The sequence below is a fragment of the Phyllobates terribilis genome, unplaced genomic scaffold, assembly GCF_046119375.1.
Source record: "Phyllobates terribilis strain yellow unplaced genomic scaffold, ASM4611937v1 Scaffold_14__1_contigs__length_39327217, whole genome shotgun sequence".
Taxonomy (NCBI): Eukaryota; Metazoa; Chordata; class Amphibia; order Anura; family Dendrobatidae; genus Phyllobates; species Phyllobates terribilis.
The window spans coordinates 21047937-21068736 of NW_027362774.1; the positions used below are offsets into that span (position 1 = coordinate 21047937).

The following is a 20800-nucleotide window of genomic DNA, read 5'->3' on the forward strand; positions in this document are numbered from 1 at the left end:
ATATGGGTCTAAGATCAACCGGGATAAGTGTGAGAGTCTCTGGCAGAGAGGAGGAGATCCTGGTTTTGATCTCCTGAACACCCTTCCAGGACCCCAAGTCTGTGCAAAAGTTCTTGGCATCGAATTTGGCCAGGGGGATTACTCCATACAAAATTGGAACAGCAGGCTAGAGATCGCCTCTCAGAAGGTGAACCAATGGAAGGGTTGGTCTTTGACCCTAAGGGAAAAGGTAAACCTGATCAAAATTTACCTGTTCCCTTTGCTGATCTATCTGGGCAGTGTGTGCATCTTGCTGGAGCCTCTCTGGACTCTGGTCTACAGTTTGTTCTTCCAACTGTTATGGGGGAATAAAAAACCAGACAATGTGAACTGAGGTCTAAGATGGCAGACATACAAGAAACAGAGACATGTTCACACTAGCAAAAAAGAAGCAAGACAAAAATATATCTCATACCCTACCATAATTATATATAAATGTAAAGCAAAGTTGCATAATAAATATAGGGTACTTAGTGAACTATTTTTGATCAAAAAAAGTATACAAGCCGTCCCACCAGCGGCAAGGTGACCCTAAATTGGGACGGTACCTATACTGCCTATATTAAAAACCTTACTGTATATCAAAGTTGAAATAATGCATATAAAAGGGTAGACAAATAGGACCGGGTCCCAACTCCAGACCACCTAGGCCCGTGGTAAGCTACATATATACCAATCAGCTCAACAAAGGGCATGCCACACCCTTAAATTGCACAGAATGCAAACAAGTCAAAAAACCAGACAATGTGAACTGAGGTCTAAGATGGCAGACATACAAGAAACAGAGGCATGTTCACACTAGCAAAAAAGAAGCAAGACAAAAATATATCTCATACCCTACCATAATTATATATAAATGTAAAGCAAAGTTGCATAATAAATATAGGGTACTTAGTGAACTATTTTTGATCAAAAAAAGTATACAAGCCGTCCCACCAGCGGCAAGGTGACCCTAAATTGGGACGGTACCTATACTGCCTATATTAAAAACCTTACTGTATATCAAAGTTGAAATAATGCATATAAAAGGGTAGACAAATAGGACCGGGTCCCAACTCCAGACCACATTTTACATTTATATATAATTATGGTAGGGTATGAGATATATTTTTGTCTTGCTTCTTTTTTGCTAGTGTGAACATGCCTCTGTTTCTTGTATGTCTGCCATCTTAGACCTCAGTTCACATTGTCTGGTTTTTTGACTTGTTTGCATTCTGTGCAATTTAAGGGTGTGGCATGCCCTTTGTTGAGCTGATTGGTATATATGTAGCTTACCACGGGCCTAGGTGGTCTGGAGTTGGGACCCGGTCCTATTTGTCTACCCTTTTATATGCATTATTTCAACTTTGATATACAGTAAGGTTTTTAATATAGGCAGTATAGGTACCGTCCCAATTTAGGGTCACCTTGCCGCTGGTGGGACGGCTTGTATACTTTTTTTGATCAAAAATAGTTCACTAAGTACCCTATATTTATTATGCAACTTTGCTTTACATTTATATATAATTATGGTAGGGTATGAGATATCTTTTTTGCTGTTATGGGGGAATAGACTGAACCTGGTCAAGAGGGAGGTTACTTACCGTACTAGGAGACTAGGAGGGTTGAGTATGGTCAACCCTGTGGTATTCCTTGTGAATACCTTCATTAAGATCAATATTGCAAACCTCTGGAAAGAGAGGGCTCCTCCGTGGGTATTCTCCTGTAAGGGATGGTTTCAGCCTTTCTTCCAGGAATGGGAGACAGGAGGGCAAGTGAAGGATCTAAGCACACCGCATGGACATCTCCCGGCTTACGCTACCCTGGTTCTGAAGGTAATTCGCCGGTGGGGTCTGGGAATGTGGGAGGTCAGGACTGTGCCGAGGAACCTCCTTGACAAAAGGGTTCTATTGACCCATTTTCAGAGGCCTCTGGCGCTCAGAGATTGCCCAAGTCGGGATCTTGGGGTGGGTCTGCATCTTTTGAATTCTATCAGGATCCCCTCAAAGTTTTGGGACTTGGCTTGGCGCTGCTTCCATGGGAAACTGTGTGTGAGGGACAATCTGAAGTGTAGGAGCTCTGAGGACAGGAACTGTCCTCGGGAGCATTGTGGTACCATTGGTTGGCTCCGGCTGGCCGGTCTCTCTTATGTGGAATGGGCCTATGGAGCATTCGGGGACCTGGGTGGTCGGGACCGCTGCACCTTATTTCTAGTTAGCGCAGTGGTTAGGTATCACACGTGGAACGCACGGTGCTTAGTATCGACGCAACGGAAAATCCTCCCAGTGGACGATGTGTTTAGGACCATACTCGGTGACCTGGTGAAGGTGCGTTCTCTGGAGTATGAGAGACTGGGTACACGGAGGGCCGCTCTCCTCTGGAGGGGCTTTTCTTTTAGTGTGCCCTAGTCTGGTCATCTCCTCTCCTGGTGGTGGGCTGCTGCTGACACCATAGATTTTTGTTTTATTGATCAGTAGACAGTGATGTAGGGCTGCAGGCGCTGAACTTGGGCTTTGTCAGTTGTGGTTATTGTATTGTTTGTTTCTGTATATATTGTATATATGGGTTTGGGTGTAGGTGTTAGGTTAGGTGGTGGGAAAAGGGGGGAGGTGGGTTCATCTTGTGGGACACTTGTTATTTGGGTGAAAAACTGGCACTGCCTGATCTGGACTATGGACGTTGGACATGGACTGAGGCATGAGACGCAGGAGCAGCTCTCAGGTCAGTGCCGGGGAGGGACTGGTGGGCTTGAGTGTGGGGTGCTTAGTTTAGTCTTGTATATATTTGTATACCTAGTGTTTATTTTATATTAATTTTTTTTTTTTTTTTTAAAGGTATATATTAGTTTGTTTATTTTATTTATTGTATTATTTTGTTTGGTAACCAGACCAGATGTCATGGTGTAAGTAGTTATTATTGTGTATATATGTATAATACGTGTGTGAGGGGAGAGGGAGCGGCTGGACCAGTTTCATTATAGTGATTATTTTCTGGTTGATATTTTTGTTATTATTATTATGATTTTCATTTTTATAATAAAAAGATCTACAGGATGTAACTCAGGATTAGTAATGTAATGTATGTACACAGTGACTGCACCAGCAGAATAGTGAGTGCAGCTCTGGAGTATAATACAGGATGTAACTCAGGATTAGTAATGTAATGTATGTACACAGTGACTGCACCAGCAGAATAGTGAGTGCAGCTCTGCAGTATAATACAGGATGTAACTCAGGATCAGTAATGTAATGTATGTGCACAGTGACTGCACCAGCAGAATAGTGAGTGCAGCTCTGGAGTATAATACTGGATGTAACTCAGGATCAGTAATGTAATGTATGTACACAGTGACTGCACCAGCAGAATAGTGAGTGCAGCTCTGGAGTATAATACAGGATGTAACTCAGGATTAGTAATGTAATGTATGTACACAGTGACTGCACCAGCAGAATAGTGAGTGCAGCTCTGGAGTATAATACAGGATGTAACTCAGGATTAGTAATGTAATGTATGTACACAGTGACTGCACCAGCAGAATAGTGAGTGCAGCTCTGCAGTATAATACAGGATGTAACTCAGGATCAGTAATGTAATGTATGTACACAGTGACTGCACCAGCAGAATAGTGAGTGCAGCTCTGCAGTATAATACAGGATGTAACTCAGGATCAGTAATGTAATGTATTTACACAGTGACTGCACCAGCAGAATAGTGAGTGCAGCTCTGGAGTATAATACAGGATGTAACTCAGGATCAGTAATGTAATGTAATATATGTACACAGTGATTGCACCAGCAGAATAGTGAGTGCAGCTCTGGAATATAATACAGGATGTAACTCAGGATCAGTAATGTAATGTATGTACACAGTGATTGCACCAGCAGAATAGTGAGTGCAGCTCTGGAGTATAATACAGGATGTAACTCAGGATCAGTAATGTAATGTATGTACACAGTGACTGCACCAGCAGAATAGTGAGTGCAGCTCTGGAGTATAATATAGGATGTGACTCAGGATCAGTAATGTAATGTATGTACACAGTGACTGCACCAGCAGAATAGTGAGTGCAGCTCTGGAGTATAATATAGGATGTGACTCAGGATCAGTAATGTAATGTATGTACACAGTGACTGCACCAGCAGAATAGTGAGTGCAGCTCTGGAGTATAATACAGGATGTAACTCAGGATCAGTAATGTAATGTAATATATGTACACAGTGATTGCACCAGCAGAATAGTGAGTGCAGCTCTGGAATATAATACAGGATGTAACTCAGGATCAGTAATGTAATGTATGTACACAGTGATTGCACCAGCAGAATAGTGAGTGCAGCTCTGGAGTATAATACAGGATGTAACTCAGGATCAGTAATGTAATGTATGTACACAGTGATTGCACCAGCAGAATAGTGAGTGCAGCTCGGGAGTATAATACAGGATGTAACTCAGGATCAGTAATGTAATGTATGTACACAGTGACTGCACCAGCAGAATAGTGAGTTTTGCTCTGGGGTAGAATACAGGATGTAACTTAGGATCAGTACAGGGTAAGTTGTGTATTGTATGTAGTAATGTAACGCTTCTGCCCAGCCAGACTTTGCGGCCTTCAGCTCGTCGATCCTTTACTCTTGGAATATTGTCCGCACATTTGCAGCAATGCTCCATAGAAAGTAATGTATTATTGAGCATTGGACACTCACATTCAGTTCTTTGTGTTTTGTAGCGAGGCTGCGATTCCCCCAATCTATATTTATTGTCCTGGATCCCCCTTACATGTACAGAGGTAGTAGAGACTTTTATTACAAGTAAACCAAAATGTACAAAATATTCAGAGACAAGTCCACAGCTCCAGCACCGGGGACGGCGGGACGATGAGCCGCACAGCTTCACCGCAGAAATCCTTTCTTTAACATCCGATCCATCCGTCCGTCTGGTGCCGCCGCTTCCTGAGTCGTGTGATATTTACACTATGTACAAGGGTGGAGCGGAGCTGCGCTCCTGTGCAGTCTTTTTGTGGCTTCATCATTAGTCTGGTAACCTTGATCCTCATTTCTTGGGCTCGTCTGGAGGTACCACTTCCATCAGCATCTGTACATACATGGTCACCGGCTCTGGAATAAGAGCGATACCTTGTGTTAGGAGCCACATATGATTATGCGGGTATGGAGGGGGCGACTGTCACCTTGTAGCTTAGAGGTCCGAGTACAGACCGCCCTATACTGCAGCCTATATTCTGCCTCTGGCTTACGTATAAAGGGTGCAGTTACATAATATATTAATGTAAGGGGTTGGGAACGCAGAAGTCGTGTCTGTCACTTACTCGTTATCTTTTGAGCCCATTTGACCTTGAAGTGCACAAAAGGGAAGTAAAAGATGAGGCCGCCCAGAATGAAGAGCACGCAGTAGAGATAGGCCCACTCGGGCTCGCCAATGATGGGCGCCAGCACCAGATAAATCGACACCAGAACCATCAGGATGGGGATGACTATTGGGATCTGAAGAGGAGAAACCAGAAGATTGTAAGATGCACTATGGAAGTGCGGCCATTTCTGTCACCCCCCCCCCTCCCTTCAATTACTATTTTAGTACATTTTTATAGTATTTTGCATTGAATATGCTGAATGCCACCAAATTATGACTGCACTTATTGTCGCTTTTGAAAAAATGGCAGCATGCAAAACTTTACTAATATATGACCCATTTTAAAAATTGGGGTGGAAACACATTGTGATTTGAAAATTCATCACCACCGGGGTCAGGACTCGATTTTTTTAGGTACAAAATCCTCAGCACGAACATAAAATGAACAAGATTTTTTTTTCCGCCTGCAGCCACCACTAGAGGGAGCGCAGTTTTTTTTTTTTGTAAGCTTTGAGCTCCCTCTAGTGGTGGCTGCAGCTGGACTGAATTTTATCATTTATCCGAGCTCTGTGTCTGAAAAACTGAGCTGTGTAGCAATAGAATCTTATTCACAGACTCGTGTTGAAGATTTTTGGTTGCAAAAGTTTACATACCCTCCTCTGATCATAAAATTGGATATAATTGTTAATTTTAATTAGAAGTTTTTTTGCATGCAGGCCTTGTGCGGACATATGTATTGACATGGTTACAGGCCATAAACCCTCAGACTCCCATCGATCTGCAGGATCAGACTACACAGGATTGTTTGCAGTCTGTTACCATGGAGATACATAGACCTGCATGGAAACTGAATATACAAAATGTGTTATTTTTTTTCATTTTCAGATGCATGGGAGTCCTCCCCTTCTTTGCTCATAATAAAACGGGATCCACTTACTTTAATCGGCCTCTTCATGTCTTTTTTTGTGAATCTCATAACTACCAGGCCAGAAATGGTTAATCCATAAAACAACCATACGGCGAAGCTGAAGTAGTTAATGAGGGTGTTAATATCAGCCGGGATAATGTAAATCATTCCAATGATGCCCTAGAAAAAAAGAAGACGGCAGTCAGGATTATGCAATGGCCGGGAGCTGCGCTCGATGTGACAGAACCAGAAACGAAGAAGAGGAGGAAATAAAAAACAGGATGGAAGATCCCTTTAAGGAACCAGACATTTATCACATGTCAAGTACACATTGACGTACATAGGACACGATGGCCGGCAGCGGGGTCAGTCTCTTGACACTGATGTACGATAGGAATTTCAGCATGTGTCCTTCACGTCCGGCCACGTATGTAAGTCTGCGGAGAGACAGAGACGTGCGTATTAGTGGTGTCCATTGGTGGTAGGACAGTGTAGAGCCCCCTGTCTACTTTAGTCTCTCCTGCCCCCCATGATGTGTAACCAGGGAGGAGAAGAACATTTCCTGGAACTTTAAACATTTTTAATATTGTGTGCCTGTCACCGGCGGTCGTCACTCACCTGCCGGCGGTGAAGCACGATCCATTCGCTGATCCAATGGTCGAAAATGCCACAAACAGAGGAATAATCCAGGCAGCAGGGTACAAGACGCGATCCCCAAATGTCTGCAGGAAAGCACAGACTGTCACCTACATCATACGAGCACCAGCAATCTGCAAGGGAGGTTGTATGAAACCACCGCGGGACTCGTCATACACTGGGAACACCCCCCAAGACCCACCGTATATCGGGAACACCTCGTCCCCCCACCCCCAGATCTGCCGTATACTGGGAACACCCCCCCCCACACACACACTCCCACAAAATGCCGTATACTGGGATGACTATGGGCCGTGCGTTGTACCACATGGACGACTATGGGCCGTGCGTTGTACCACATGGACGACTATGGGCCGTGCGTTGTACCACATGGACGACTATGGGCCGTGCGTTGTACCACATGGACGACTATGGGCCGTGCGTTGTACCACATGGAGGACTTCAGGACCCAGCCTATTTTGACCCTAAAGACCTTGGCATTTTTGTCAATTCTGACCAGTGTCCCTTTACGAGGTCAAAACTCTGGAACACTTCAACGGATCCTAGCGATTCTGAGATTGCTTTTTCGTGACATATTGGGCTTCATGTTAGTATTAAATTTAGGTCGATAATATTTGCGTTTACTTGTGAAAAAAATCTAAAATTTGGCAAAAATTTTGAAAATTTAGCAATTTTCAAATTTTGAATTTTTATTCTGCTAAACCAGAGAGTTATGTGACACAAAATAGTTAATAAATAACATTTCTCACATGTCTACTTTACATCAGTACAATTTTGGAAAAAAAAAATTATTTTGGTAGAAAGTTTGAAGGGTTCAAAGTTCATCAGCAGTTTTTTTTTTCCAGCAAAATTTACAAAACCATTTATTTTAGTGACCACATCACATTTGAAGTCCCTTTGAGGGGTGTACATGACAGAAAACACCCAAAAGTGACACCATTCTAAAACTGCACCCCTTAAGGTGCTCAAAACCACATTCAAGAAGATTATTAACCCTTCAGGTGCATCACAGGAACTAAAGCAACGTGGAAGGAAAAACTGAACATTTTAATTTTTCTAACAAATTTTATTTTAACCTCAATTCTTTCATTTTCACATGGGTAACAGGATAAAATGGATCCTAAAATTTGTTGGGCAATTTCTCCTGAGTACACCGATACCTCATATGTGGTCATAAACCACTGTTTGGGCGCATGGAAGGGCTCAGAAGGGAAGGAGCGCAATTTGACTTTTGGAGCTAATTTTCCATTCAAAAAGTGAAATGGCGCTCCTTCCCTTCTGAGCCCTGCCGTGTGCCCAAACAGTGGTTTATGACCACATGTGAGGTATCGGTGTACTCAGGAGAAATTGCCCAACAAATTTTAGGATGCATTTTATCCTGTTACCCATGTGAAAATTAAAAAATTTAGGCTAAAAGAAAATTTTTGTGAAAAAAAAAGTACTTTTTCGTTTTCACAGATCAATTTGTGAAGCACCTAGGGGTTTAAAGTGCTGACTATGTATCTAGATAAGTTCCCTGGGGGGTCTAGTTTCCAAAATGGGGTCACTTGTGGGGGAGCTCCAATGTTTAGGCACACAGGGGCTCTCCAAACGCAACTTGGTGTCCGCTAACAATTTGAGACGATTTTCCATTCAATTTGTTAGCGGACACCATGTCGCGTTTGGAGAGCCCCTGTGTGCCTAAACATTGGAGCTCCCCCACAAGTGACCCCATTTTGGAAACTAGACCCCCCAGGGAACTTATCGAGATGGGTCGTGAGCATTTTGAACCCCCAGGTGCTTCACAAATTAATCCATAAAAATTAAAAAAGAAAATTTTTGTGGAAAAAAAAATACTTTTTCATTTTTACAAATCAATTTGTGAAGCACCCGGAGGTACCAAGTGCTCACTATGTATCTAGATAGGTTCCCTGGGGGGTCTAGTTTCCAAAATGGGGTCACTTGTGGGGGAGCTCCAATGTTTAGGCACACAGGGGCTCTCCAAACACGACATGGTGTCTGCTAACAAATTGGAACCATGTCGCATTTGGAGAGCCCCTGTGTGTCTAAACATTGGAGCTCCCCCACAAGTGACCCCATTTTGGAAACTAGACCCCCCCCCCAGGGAACTTATCTAGATGCATAGTGAGCACCCCCAGGTGCTTCACAAATTGTGTAGTGTATGTCAGGTTGGTGTGCGGTGTGGTATAGTCTAGTGTATACACCACACACACACAAACAACCTCACATACACTACAGCACACACACCAACCTGACATAGGTTGGTGTGTGTGTTGTAGTGTATGTGAGGTTGTTGTATGTGTGTGTGTGTGATGTTGTGTATGTCATGCTAGTGTGGGTGAGTTCTGTAGGGAAGGTCAGGATGTGTTTAGTCCGGGGACATGTGATGGATTTTGAAGCATTCATTCAAACACGGTCCCGGTTTGTCAGGACACGTTTCACATTGGAAATGGGTGACCTTTCTTATCCCCCTTTTATGGCAGACCCAACACCTTTTTCTTACTGTGACCTCACCGGGAAAATGTTGCACTGGTACCACACGGGAGACTCTAGTTCCAGGGGTGCTGGGGCCCGCTTCTTCTTCACCTCTAAAAATCAGGGCCTTTATCACTGCCTCCTGGAAGTTGAGGAAGGTGTGGGTGGTCTGGCCTGCACATCGTGATAGCACGTTTGCGTCATACAGTGCCATTTGAACGATGTGCATGGCCAGTTTTTTGTACCAAACCTTCGCCTTCCACATGGCACTGTAGGGCTGGAGGACTTGATCAGAAAGATCAACTCCCCCCATGTGCTTGTTGTACCCCAGGGCACAGTCCGGTTTGTGGACCGGTGCTGGGGTACCTCTAACGGTGGTGGCCGTGGTGCCGGGACCATGGATTGTGGTCAAGAAAAAGTAGTCCCTTTTGTCTTTGAACTTCACCACAACCATGTTGCCGCTACATTGGGCTCGGCTCTCACCCTTTGGGAGAGGCTGCTCAATTAGCGTCAAAGGGAGACCCCTCTGGGTTCTGCGCACAGTACCGCAAGCGGCGGTAGTTCTGGCAGAGAGGGACTGAAATAGTGGAATGCTTGTGTAAAACTTATCAACGTATAGATGGTAACCTTTATCAAGCAGTGGGCGGATCAAATCCCGCACTATTTTCCCACTCACCTTGAGAGCAGGTGGACATTCTGGGGGCTGGATCCTCGAATCCTTTCCTTCGTACACTCTAAAGCTGTGAGTGTACCCTGAGGCACTCTCGCACAGCTTGTAGAGTTTTATTCCGTACCTCGCCCTCTTACTGGGCAGGTATTGTCAGAATAGAAGCTTCCCTTTGAAGTGGATGAGGGATTCATCCACAGAAATTTCCTTTTGGGGAATGTACACTTCAGGAAACTTGTTGCTGAAGTGTTCGATGACCGGACGAATTTTGAACAGTCTGTCAAAATTCGGGTCATCACCATTCCGAACACTGGAGTTTGATATAAAATATCGGTATTCCAGTAGTGGAGGATTTCTGGTTTCTTCACAATCCCCATGTGAAGTACCAGTCCACAACATTTCTACTGAGTCAACAGGACTCCAAGTAGAAAACATTGAATTTGGGTTTGCAGCCAAAACTGTTGGGCGTAGATATTGGTCTGCTCCACCATGAGACTGACAATGGCCTCAGAGAAATAAACTTTGAAAAAGTCTATTTCCCTGAGGTTTGCTGTCTCGAACTGGATTCCTGATTGGGGAAGGAAATCAGGAATCTGTGGAGTGTAATTTTCAGGGACGGGGGTCCACAAGGGGGCCCTGGTGCTAGGTTGGGCGTGACTAGCACCAGGTTGAGGGTTACTCACAGATGGCTGTGGGTCTTCTTCCACGGCCTCCGGACGATGTCTTGACCTGTGACATCGTCTTGGTGCCGGGTCGGTGTCACTGGAGGAGGAAGAATGGGAGGAATAGAGGAACGTGGGGTCCTCTCCCTCACTATCCGCTTCGGAGGCAATAATGGAATATGCCTCCTCAGCTGAGTACGCCCTAGACTGGGATGAGCGGGATGGGCGGGACATTTTATGTGCGTGTGTAAAAAAATCAAAACTTTATTAATGTGTGAGTGCTTGGTGTAAACTTCTGCAGTCACGTGTGGGGACGATCAAGCGTAGGGGGCGCACTCAGGCACAAGGGGCGCGCTCGGGTAGAGGGGGCGCGCTCAGGCAGAGGGAGCGAAGGAAGGGGCGGTCAGGCGTAGGAGGGGGCAGAAAGCCGTCAGTAGCAGCAGCAGGGGGGGTGATCACTGGGGCAGAAAGGGGGGCAGGAGCTGGCAGCAGCAAAGGGGGTAGGAGGCCGGCAGCAGCAGGGGGGTTGATCACTGGGTTGGGGGGGGGGTGATCAGAGGCGCAGGGGATTTACAGTGAGCCTGCTGCTGCCTGTGATCACCTTACACCGACTGGCAGAAGGAGAGCACCAGCCGGTGGATGAAGATGTGGGAGAGGGAGCGGTATGAAATTGGACTGGAGTGGAGGGGTGGATCAGGGGCTAAGTGGGGGCTGGAGTCGGACAAGGGGGGAAATATTACCAGCGGATCGGTGGCGGCGGCAGCACATTGGCGGGTGACCAAGTTCCTCAGCCTCCACGGACGGGATGAAGCTGGGGAGCTTGGTCAGCCATTGTAAAAACAACCCCCTCCACATCTGATTGGAGGGCTAGCGTCACATGGACACTAGCCCCAATCAGATCTGGGGAGGGGGGGGGGGCAGAGGTGACACTCCCCCCAGCCAATGGCTGATACTATATACATCAGGCCATGCCCAGATCGTAAATATTTCACCAATTTCCATTGGTGAAATATTCAATTCATTCCGATTGGCAGTTTCGCTAAAGTGAAAGTGAAACTGCCAATCGGAGGGGTCCTAGGCACGGGGGGGGGGTTAATCCACCCCCCGTGGGGTCAACTACAGTATGTCCAGTTGCATCAGCAACTGTGACACCTGAGTGACCCCGTTCGCACAAGCTGCAGGGGCGCGATCCCTCCATGTCACAGACGCTGTGACACAGGGCAGGAACGCACCGGTTTCCATGTCACAGACGCTGTGACACGGGTCGGGAAGGGGTTATACCACATGGACGACTATGGGGTGTGCATTATACTACATGGAGAACTATGGGCTGTGCATTATACTGTATAGATGTGGTATAATGCACACCCCATAGTTGTCCATGTAGTATAACGTGCACAGCCCATAGTCATCTATACAGTATAACGCACAGCCCATTGTCATCTATACAGTATAACGCACAACCCATAGTCGTCCATGTGGTATAACGCACAGCCCATAGTCATGGACAACTATAGGCTGTGCGTTATACCACATTGATGACTATGGGGAGTGCATTATACTTCTTCTATGGGGCCCATGACTTTTATGTACGCCCCTGGTGAGTATAATGTTTTTTTCTATACATTAAAGAACAGCGATGGCAGTTGCAGCTGATGTTTTTATCTCACACCAATCTGCTTGTAATTTTTAATAATAAAGACTATTTTTTGCACGCTATGGACGTTACCATCATTATTTAGGCGACGCAGTCGTCTCTTCCCCGAATGTTATATAAAATGATTTGTCCTTTAGATGGTCCTAAATCTGACAGCCACTATTACTATTATACACATGAACATGTCTAGTGTTTATTTCGATGTTTGGCTGATTTCTGCTAGCTATCTTTATTAAAGAACAGCAGCAGAACAGGGGACATATGCCAGGATGCGGTAACATATATACAATATATATATTATTTCCAGAATGCGGTGGGTCTTGGGGGGTTTTCCCGGTATACAGCAGGTCTTGGGGGCAGTGGCGTAACTAGAGTCTGATGGGCCCCAGTGCAAGTTTTGGACCTCGGCCCCCAACATCCTGAATAAAATATATATTTTATTAATATCAACTCACAGCTGTATGCTTAGCCTGTACTAGTTATTAATAAGGGTGGACCCCACAAAAAATGCTTTGGGTCCCCCCTTATTTTTAATAACCAGTAAAGGCTAAGCAGACAGCTGCAAACAGCTTGCACCGGTCCCCAGTGCAAGATTTTATTCAGGATATTGGGGGCCTGGTCCAAATCTTGCACTGGGGCCCATCAGACTCTAGTTATGCCACCTGCTGTATACCGGGAGAAGCCCACAGGTCCTGCCGTATACCGGGAATACCCCACAGGACCTGCTATCTACCGAGAACGCCCCACCATACCCCCAAAGTTGTAAGCAGATTCCTGCCCCCGGGAGCTCACAATCTAATCTATGAACATAAAACACTGAATTGAGCTTTCGGACTATAAAAGTGTGGAGAGAGGCTCCATTTATGTGATGGATTCTCAGATATTTATTATTAAATATACAAAACGAATCTTCCATATCCCATCATCGCTTACTGCAGAAACCAAAAAGAAACGTGACTCCGGTCACTTACCACAGCAACAGCCGGAGACTGCAGGAGCTCGGTGGGGGTCATTACTGTGTAATAGGAGACGTTGACCAGCAGGTAACAGGCCATGACTAATGGGATCCCGAGTATGATGGCTAAAGGGAGATTTCTGCACCAAAAACAAAAATCATGTTAATATTTTAAAATCAATGTTAATTTCAAGAGTCACCACCGGGTGGCAGCAGATGCACGCTGATCTCCGTGTGCAGCTGCTGCATTACACATCTGTACTGCGCTGACTCCTTCCTATCACAAGAGCAGAGATTGCACCAAATACGTGAAGTATAAAATATCAATTATTATTAATCGCGTGAATATACATAAACGACGAGAAAAAGCTGCGGGCGAGTGCAATACCATAAAAAAATCGGATTGCACTCTGACTAATGTGATTCTTTCTGCTCATCTGCAATTTTTTTTCTTAGCTCAGTTCAGACTGAGAAAACAAAATCGCAGCAGTCTGCAAGTAGCCGCGTATATCGGATAAGACTCCCCAATGTAAGTCAATGGGTGCGAGAAAAAAATTGTACAGCACACGGACCATAGGAAACCCGACATTTCATCAGCCGAGTACATTAAAATCACAGCGTGAGCTGGTAGAATAGATATAGATAGAATAAAGGAAAAAAATGGCATGGAGTCCCCCATGTTATTCTTAACCAGCTAAGGGAAAGCCAACAGCTGGGGGCTGATATTTATATTGTGGGAAGGGTGGAGCTTCCCAGGCTACTAATATCAGCTCACAGCTTTATACTTAGCCTTTACTGGCTATTAATAAGGGCGGACCGCACAAAAAAAATAATGTGAGGTCCCCCCTTATTCTTAATAACCAGCAAAGGCTAAGCAGACAGCTGCGGCCTGATATTAATAGGGTAGGAAGGAGCCATGGATATTGGCCCCCTCCCAGACAAAAACATCAGCTTTCAGCTGCCCAAAAAATGGCGCATCCATCAGACACGGCACCAGTTTCCTGGTCATACTTCATTGTAACATTTTTGGTAGGTACAAACGACTGCACAGGAAACACCCCACAAGACGCGCCGCCTACCGGGAACACCCCACAAGACGCGCCGCCTACCGGGAACACCCCACAAGACGCGCCGCCTACCGGGAACACCCCACAAGACGCGCCGCCTACCGGGAACACCCCACAAGACGCGCCGCCTACCGGGAACACCCTACAAGACACGCCGTATACCAAGAACACCCCACAAGACGCGCCGTATACCGAGAACACCCCACAAGACGCGCCGTATACCGGGAACACCCCACAAGACCCGCCGTATACCGAGAACACCCCACAAGACGCGCCGTATACCGAGAACACCCCACAAGACGCGCCGTATACCGAGAACACCCCACAAGACGCGCCGTATACCGAGAACACCCCACAAGACGCGCCATATACCGAGAACACCCCACAAGACGCGCCGTATACAGAGAACACCCCACAAGACACGCCGTATACCGGGAACACCCCACACCGCCATTTAGGAGACACTGAGTGGTTTTACCATATTACGATGGCTGAACAACGATCAGACGGGCTGCGGTTTTGAGCACGGTCCATACTACAGGATTTCTTTACATCTTTCCCCTAATTCTCTCCGGCCCCCTCAGGGGTTAATCTATACATTTATTCTCCGCAGTCGATATTCAGATCCCGGCCGTCCGTCTATAAATCCTGAGTCATAAATCAGCGGCGCTCGCCTCTTACCTGTATGGATTTTTCAGCTCCTCCGTGATATAATTGAGCTGGTTCCTAAAAGGAAAAGAATAATTCACAGACGTCAGTCGGGCCTCGATCTCACCGGGATTAATGGACGGAAACTGCACACAAAACAGCGGAGGGCGAGGGTCGGTTACTGGGGGGCTGCGCGGGTTTTGTCATACAATGAGGTTCTGCAGCAGCAAAGTGACACCCGATTCTGCATCCTGCGCAACTATGGGGAAGAATTTAGAAGAGTCGCCCTCTTCTGGCCACGCGCAGAAACTCACCCAATCACATGGGCGGCCTATTTGCCAATCTCCCCTTAAAGGGGTTGTGCAGCAGCTTTTATTTCTGTATCAGGTGCTCACGAAGCTGATGGACGACGCAGCAACTGTCATGTACTTGGAAATGCGGCACTGCCCCTTTAAGAATAATGGAGTAATGGGTACCTTTAAAGAGGCGATCCCAAGTACTGTTACTTTCAGGTTGTTGGCAGAACTGCAACTCCCAGCATGATTTGAGAGATTAGAGCACCCCCTCCACCAGTCTTAAAGGGCCAGTATGCCTTATTTATGACACGGCTGTCAGCGACCGCGCAGCCCAAGGCCCCACAATGACTGACGCTCCGGGCACCATAATAGTTCATTGTCCTACCATCCATCATAGGCCCACAGACCATTGTAGAGTGCCAGGCCGATCCCTCCGACTGTGATTTTGGAGCCTTCAAAGCTGTTATTAAAGTTCTGAGTGTTTCCTGGGGAAGAGAGAACCTGAATGAGCTGCAGCGCCACCTCCGTCTGGAGGCCCGGTCTGGTATTGCAGCTTATACATGAATGGGGCTGAGCTGCAATATCCGACACCATCTCTAGTGAGTGTGAAGCCTCGCCTACCTTGTATCAGCAGGACGATGCCGCTGACGATGATGACGATGATGATGATCATTTTGGCCACAGTTAAGAAGTTCTGCACGTAACTCGCCAGCTTCACGCTCAGACAGTTCACCACGGTGATCGTCACTGCCGGGTATAAAAAGAAGATATATGAAATACCCGATATCAGACCGGTCGCAGACAATTATTGCCAGGTGGGCCGACCCGGCCTCATACTCACTGATGGCAGCGGCCGCCAGGCACTTGATGACCACCGGAGGGGGCTCACAGCCGGGATAAAATGGTGCCGAGGCATATTCTGCGAAGCTGAGACATATGATGGCAAACGATGACGGCTTCATTACGATTACGCTGGCCCAGGAGAAGAGGAAGGCCGGGATCTGCCCATAGGCCTCCATGAGGTACGGGTACTCGCCCCCCGACTTCGTAATCATTGTGCCCAGCTCAGCGAAGCAGAGGGCGCCTGCAGGGACACGAGACGGACAAGTCACGTATGGACCGCCCGCCAAACCGTGCGTACGAGTATCAGTCTATACAGCCACCCTACAAGGGGGTAACACCCGTATGTCTATAGAGCTGTTATCAGTCATTGTACAGGAGGAGGAGGAGGTGTGCTGTGACATCACCTATTGTAAATGGTGGATCCTGTGTTATCAGTCACTGTACAGAGGGAGGAGGTGAGCTGTGACATCACCTATTGTGAATGGTGGATCCTGTGTTATCTATTGTATATAGAGATGTTATCAGTCATTGTACAGGAGGAGGAGGAGGTGAGCTGTGACATCACCTATTGTGAATGGTGGATCCTGTGTTATCTACTGTATATAGAGGTGTTATCAGTCATTGTACAGGAGGAGGAGGTGAGCTGTGACATCACCTATTGTGAATGGTAGATCCTGTGTTATCTACTGTATATAGAGGTGTTATCAGTCATTGTACAGGAGGAGGAGGAGGTGAGCCGTGACATCACCTATTGTGAATGGTGGATCCTGTGTTATCTACTGTATATAGAGATGTTATCAGTCATTGTACAGGATGAGGAGGTGAGATGTGACATCACCTATTGTGAATGGTGGATCCTGTGTTATCTACTGTATATAGAGGTGTTATCAGTCATTGTACAGGAGGAGGAGGTGAGCTGTGACATATTGTGAATGGTGGATCCTGTGTTATCTACTGTATATAGGAGGTGTTATCAGTCATTGTACAGGAGGGGGAGGAGGTGAGCTGTGTCATCACCTATTGTGAATGGTGGATCCTGTGTTATCTACTGTATATGGAGGTGTTATCAGTCATTGTACAGGAGGAGGAGGTGAGCTGTGACATCCATTGTAGTCTTGCCTGTAATGATGACGAGATGAGAAGTGATCTCTACAGAGCAGGACATGGCGGCTTATTATGAGGCTCAAAGGAAAACTGTCAAATTTCAAAACTTTTAAAAACAGATATGGAAAATTAAAAAAAAAAAAAAAAAAACACCAAAAATTCTTAAAGAAATCTTCACAACACTTACCCATTATTCCAATCACCCCACACACCGCCCAGATGACCAGACAGGGCCCCACAGCTCCTGTGTTTCTGAGAACGGATTTTGGAGAAATGAAGATCCCGGACCCAATAATGGTCCCGACGATGAGGCTGATCCCGCTGAGCAGTCCGACCTGTGGAGAATAGAAGTGCGGGTCAATGATGCTGCGTCCAGCCGCGGGCACGGTGCCAAGTGTCACCTGTGCGAGGCTCCATAACATACAGGGTTACATACCCGGGTACATGCATTGGTGCAATTCCTTTAATTCAAACTTTTTTTTTTTGTACTTTTCTTTGCATTTAATAAGAAAACGGAGAATGAGATCATGAGCGCGGAGTGGACAGGTGAGCCGCGTCCAGAACGTCATAAATACCTTTCTCCGGAGAAGAGGATTCACACTTGGCCTCAGACTTTGCACCTCACAATAAATAAGAAAATTTCACTTGCTAATTAGCACATGATGACCAATTATTGCATCTTTTTATGGACGCTAACGAGCAATTTCTGCAATTTATGAAACGCAATAAAATCTTAACCTTTCGACCCGGGCGATGTTTATGTACCCGGAGCGCGCGGCTGACAAGTCCCTGCGGCGCTGTACATTGTGTACGTCATCCGCCAATCCGCGGCCTCGAGGGACGAGGACATCGCTCGCTCGTTCCAAAGTGTCTTATTGCATAACGGTCGCAGCCGTCTCTTATTTCTTGGACAGTACCGATTTTATTCTTGCGTTTGGTAAAATTATTTGGTATCCTAGGAGCCTCCATAGGGCGGCTGATAATCACCGGTCTGGATTACGAGCTGCATCATATAATACATGCACTGCTGCTCAACCAGAGCTCGCTGGTTCAGCAAGTAGTCAGTGTAGTAGGAGGGAACCGGGGAGAATGTAAAACTACTCCGCCTTGTACAACCCCTGGCAAAAATGATGGAATCACCGGGCTCGGAGGATGTTCATTCAGTTGTTAAATGTTGTTGAAAAAAAGCAGATCACAGACATGGCACAAAACTAAAGTCATTTCAAATGGCAACTTTATTGCTTTAAGAAACACTAAAAGAAATCAAAATTAAAAATGTGGTACTCAGTAAGAGTAAATTTTTTCAGACCAAGCAGAGGGAAAAAATTATGGAATCACCCTATAAATTTTAATTTCCAAAACTAACACCTGCATCAAATTAGATCTGCTCGTTAGTCTGCATCTAAAAAGGAGTGATCACACCTTGGAGAGCTGTTGCACCAAGTGGACTAACATGAATCATGGCTCCAACACAAGAGATGTCAATTGAAACAAAGGAGAGGATTATCAAACTCTTAAAAGAAGGTAAATCATCATCATCAATGTTGCAAAAGATGTTGGTTGTTCACAGTCAGCTGTGTCTAAAATCTGGACCAAATACAAACAACATGGGAAGGTTGTTAAAGGTAAACATACTGGTAGACCAAGGAAGACATCAAAGCATCAAGACCGGAAACTTAAAGCAATATGTCTCCAAAACAGGAAATGCACAACAAAACAAATGAGGAACGAATGGGAGGAAACTGGAGTCAATGTCTGTGACCGAACTGTAAGAAACCGCCTAAAGGAAATGGGATTTACATACAGAAAAGCTAAACATAAGCCTTCATTAACACCTAAACAGAAAAAAACAGGGTTACAATGGGCTAAGGAAAAGCAATCGTGTACTGTGGATGACTGGATGAAAGTCAAATTCAGTGATGAATCGCAAATCTGCATTGGGCAAGGTGATGATCCTGGAACTTTTGTTTGGTGCCGTTCCAATGAGATTTATAAAGATGACGGCATGAAGAGAACATGCAAATTTCCACAGTCATTGATGATATGGGGCTGCATGTCAGGTAAAGGCACTGGGGAGATGGCTGTCATTACATCTTCAATAAATGCCCAAGTTTACATTGATATTTTGGACAGTTTTCTTATCCCATCAACTGAAAGGATGTTTGGGGATGATGACATCATTTTTCCAGATGATAATGCATCCTGCCCTAGAGCAAAAACTGTGAAAACATTCCTTGAAAGAAGACACATAAGGTCAATGCCATGGCCTGCAAATAGTCCGGATCTCAATCCAATTGAAAGTCTTTGGTGGAAGTTGAAGAAAATGGTCCATGACAAGGCTCCAACCTGCAAAGCTGATCTGGCAACAGCAATCAGAGAAAGTTGGAGGCAGATTGATGAAGAGTACTGTTTGTCACTCATTAAGTCCATGCCTCAGAGACTGCAAGCTGTTATTAAAGCCAGAGGTGGTGCAACAAAATACTAGTGATGTATTGGAGTGTTCTTTTGTGTGTTTGCTTTTCATGATTCCATAATTTTTTCCTCAGAATTGAGTGATTCCATAATTTTTTCCCTCTGCTTGGTCTGAAAAAAATTACCCTTACTGAGTACCACATTTTTAATCTTGATTTCTTTTAGTGTTTCTTAAAGCCCTAAAGTTGCCATTTGAAATGACTTTAGTTTTGTGCCATGTCTGTGATCTGCTTTTTTTCAACAACATTTAACAACTGAATGAACATCCTCCGAGCCCGGTGATTCCATCATTTTTGCCAGGAGTTGTATATGTACAACCGTCAGCAGAGTAGTAAGGGAAAATAAGTTTCATGCAAGGTTATTTAGCCAATTCTTAAAAGTTTTAGAAAAGTTTTATCTATTCCTAGGAACAGTGCCACCTTTGTGCAAAGTCTGGAATTACAGTATGGTCCAATTTAGGTACAGTAGAGCTCCATTACCAGACACGGCCTATGGGCAATGGTGGAGCTGTTTCTGGAAGAGAAATAAAAAAAAAACCGAAGCAGATCCCCAAGAACGAGGGTGCCCGTCCATCATATGTCTCCTATATGAAAGTGTCTCCTATACAAATAGGTCTCCTATAGAAATTAATGTGTTCCATTCACTTCTATGTAACTGACGACACCTTTCTTGGAATCGGTCCCATAGGGGATGAGTTGTGTATGGGACAACACCCTTAAGAAGTTCATGCACGTGGCATAGTAGAGATAAGCAAATCAGTCGCAGAACCCTTTGGTAGTCCATGGCCAGCGGATGTGAACCTCCTTCTACCTGCTGGCATCCTTGCTACATTTTTCATCCCAACCCTAACCCACCTCTTCAACCTGTCACTAACAACTGGTGTCTTCCCCTCCTGTTTCAAACATGCCTCTATCACACCCATCCTCAAAAAGCCCTCCCTTGACCCATCCTCTGTGTCTAGCTATCGCCTCATATCACTTCTCCCCTATGCCTCAAAACTACTGGAACAAC

The 20800-nt window shown here is 45.5% G+C and overlaps 1 protein-coding gene across 2 annotated transcripts in view; it reads right to left on the minus strand.

Moving 5' to 3' along the window:
* Positions 1 to 4787: 4787 nt before the first annotated feature.
* SLC7A9 (solute carrier family 7 member 9) overlaps positions 4788 to 20800 on the minus strand; it is a 37312-nt gene continuing 21299 nt past the window's right edge. For both annotated transcript variants that reach the window (XM_073659752.1, XM_073659751.1), the window contains 11 exons: positions 17505 to 17652; positions 16212 to 16454; positions 15992 to 16117; positions 15756 to 15855; positions 15108 to 15152; positions 13376 to 13499; positions 6905 to 7008; positions 6627 to 6723; positions 6317 to 6466; positions 5339 to 5513; positions 4788 to 5129 (listed from right to left, as the gene is read on the minus strand). In XM_073659752.1, coding sequence (XP_073515853.1) covers positions 5065 to 5129; positions 5339 to 5513; positions 6317 to 6466; positions 6627 to 6723; positions 6905 to 7008; positions 13376 to 13499; positions 15108 to 15152; positions 15756 to 15855; positions 15992 to 16117; positions 16212 to 16454; positions 17505 to 17652 — 1377 coding nt within the window. In that variant the 3' untranslated portion in view covers positions 4788 to 5064. The remainder of the gene's footprint in view (positions 5130 to 5338; positions 5514 to 6316; positions 6467 to 6626; positions 6724 to 6904; positions 7009 to 13375; positions 13500 to 15107; positions 15153 to 15755; positions 15856 to 15991; positions 16118 to 16211; positions 16455 to 17504; positions 17653 to 20800) is intronic.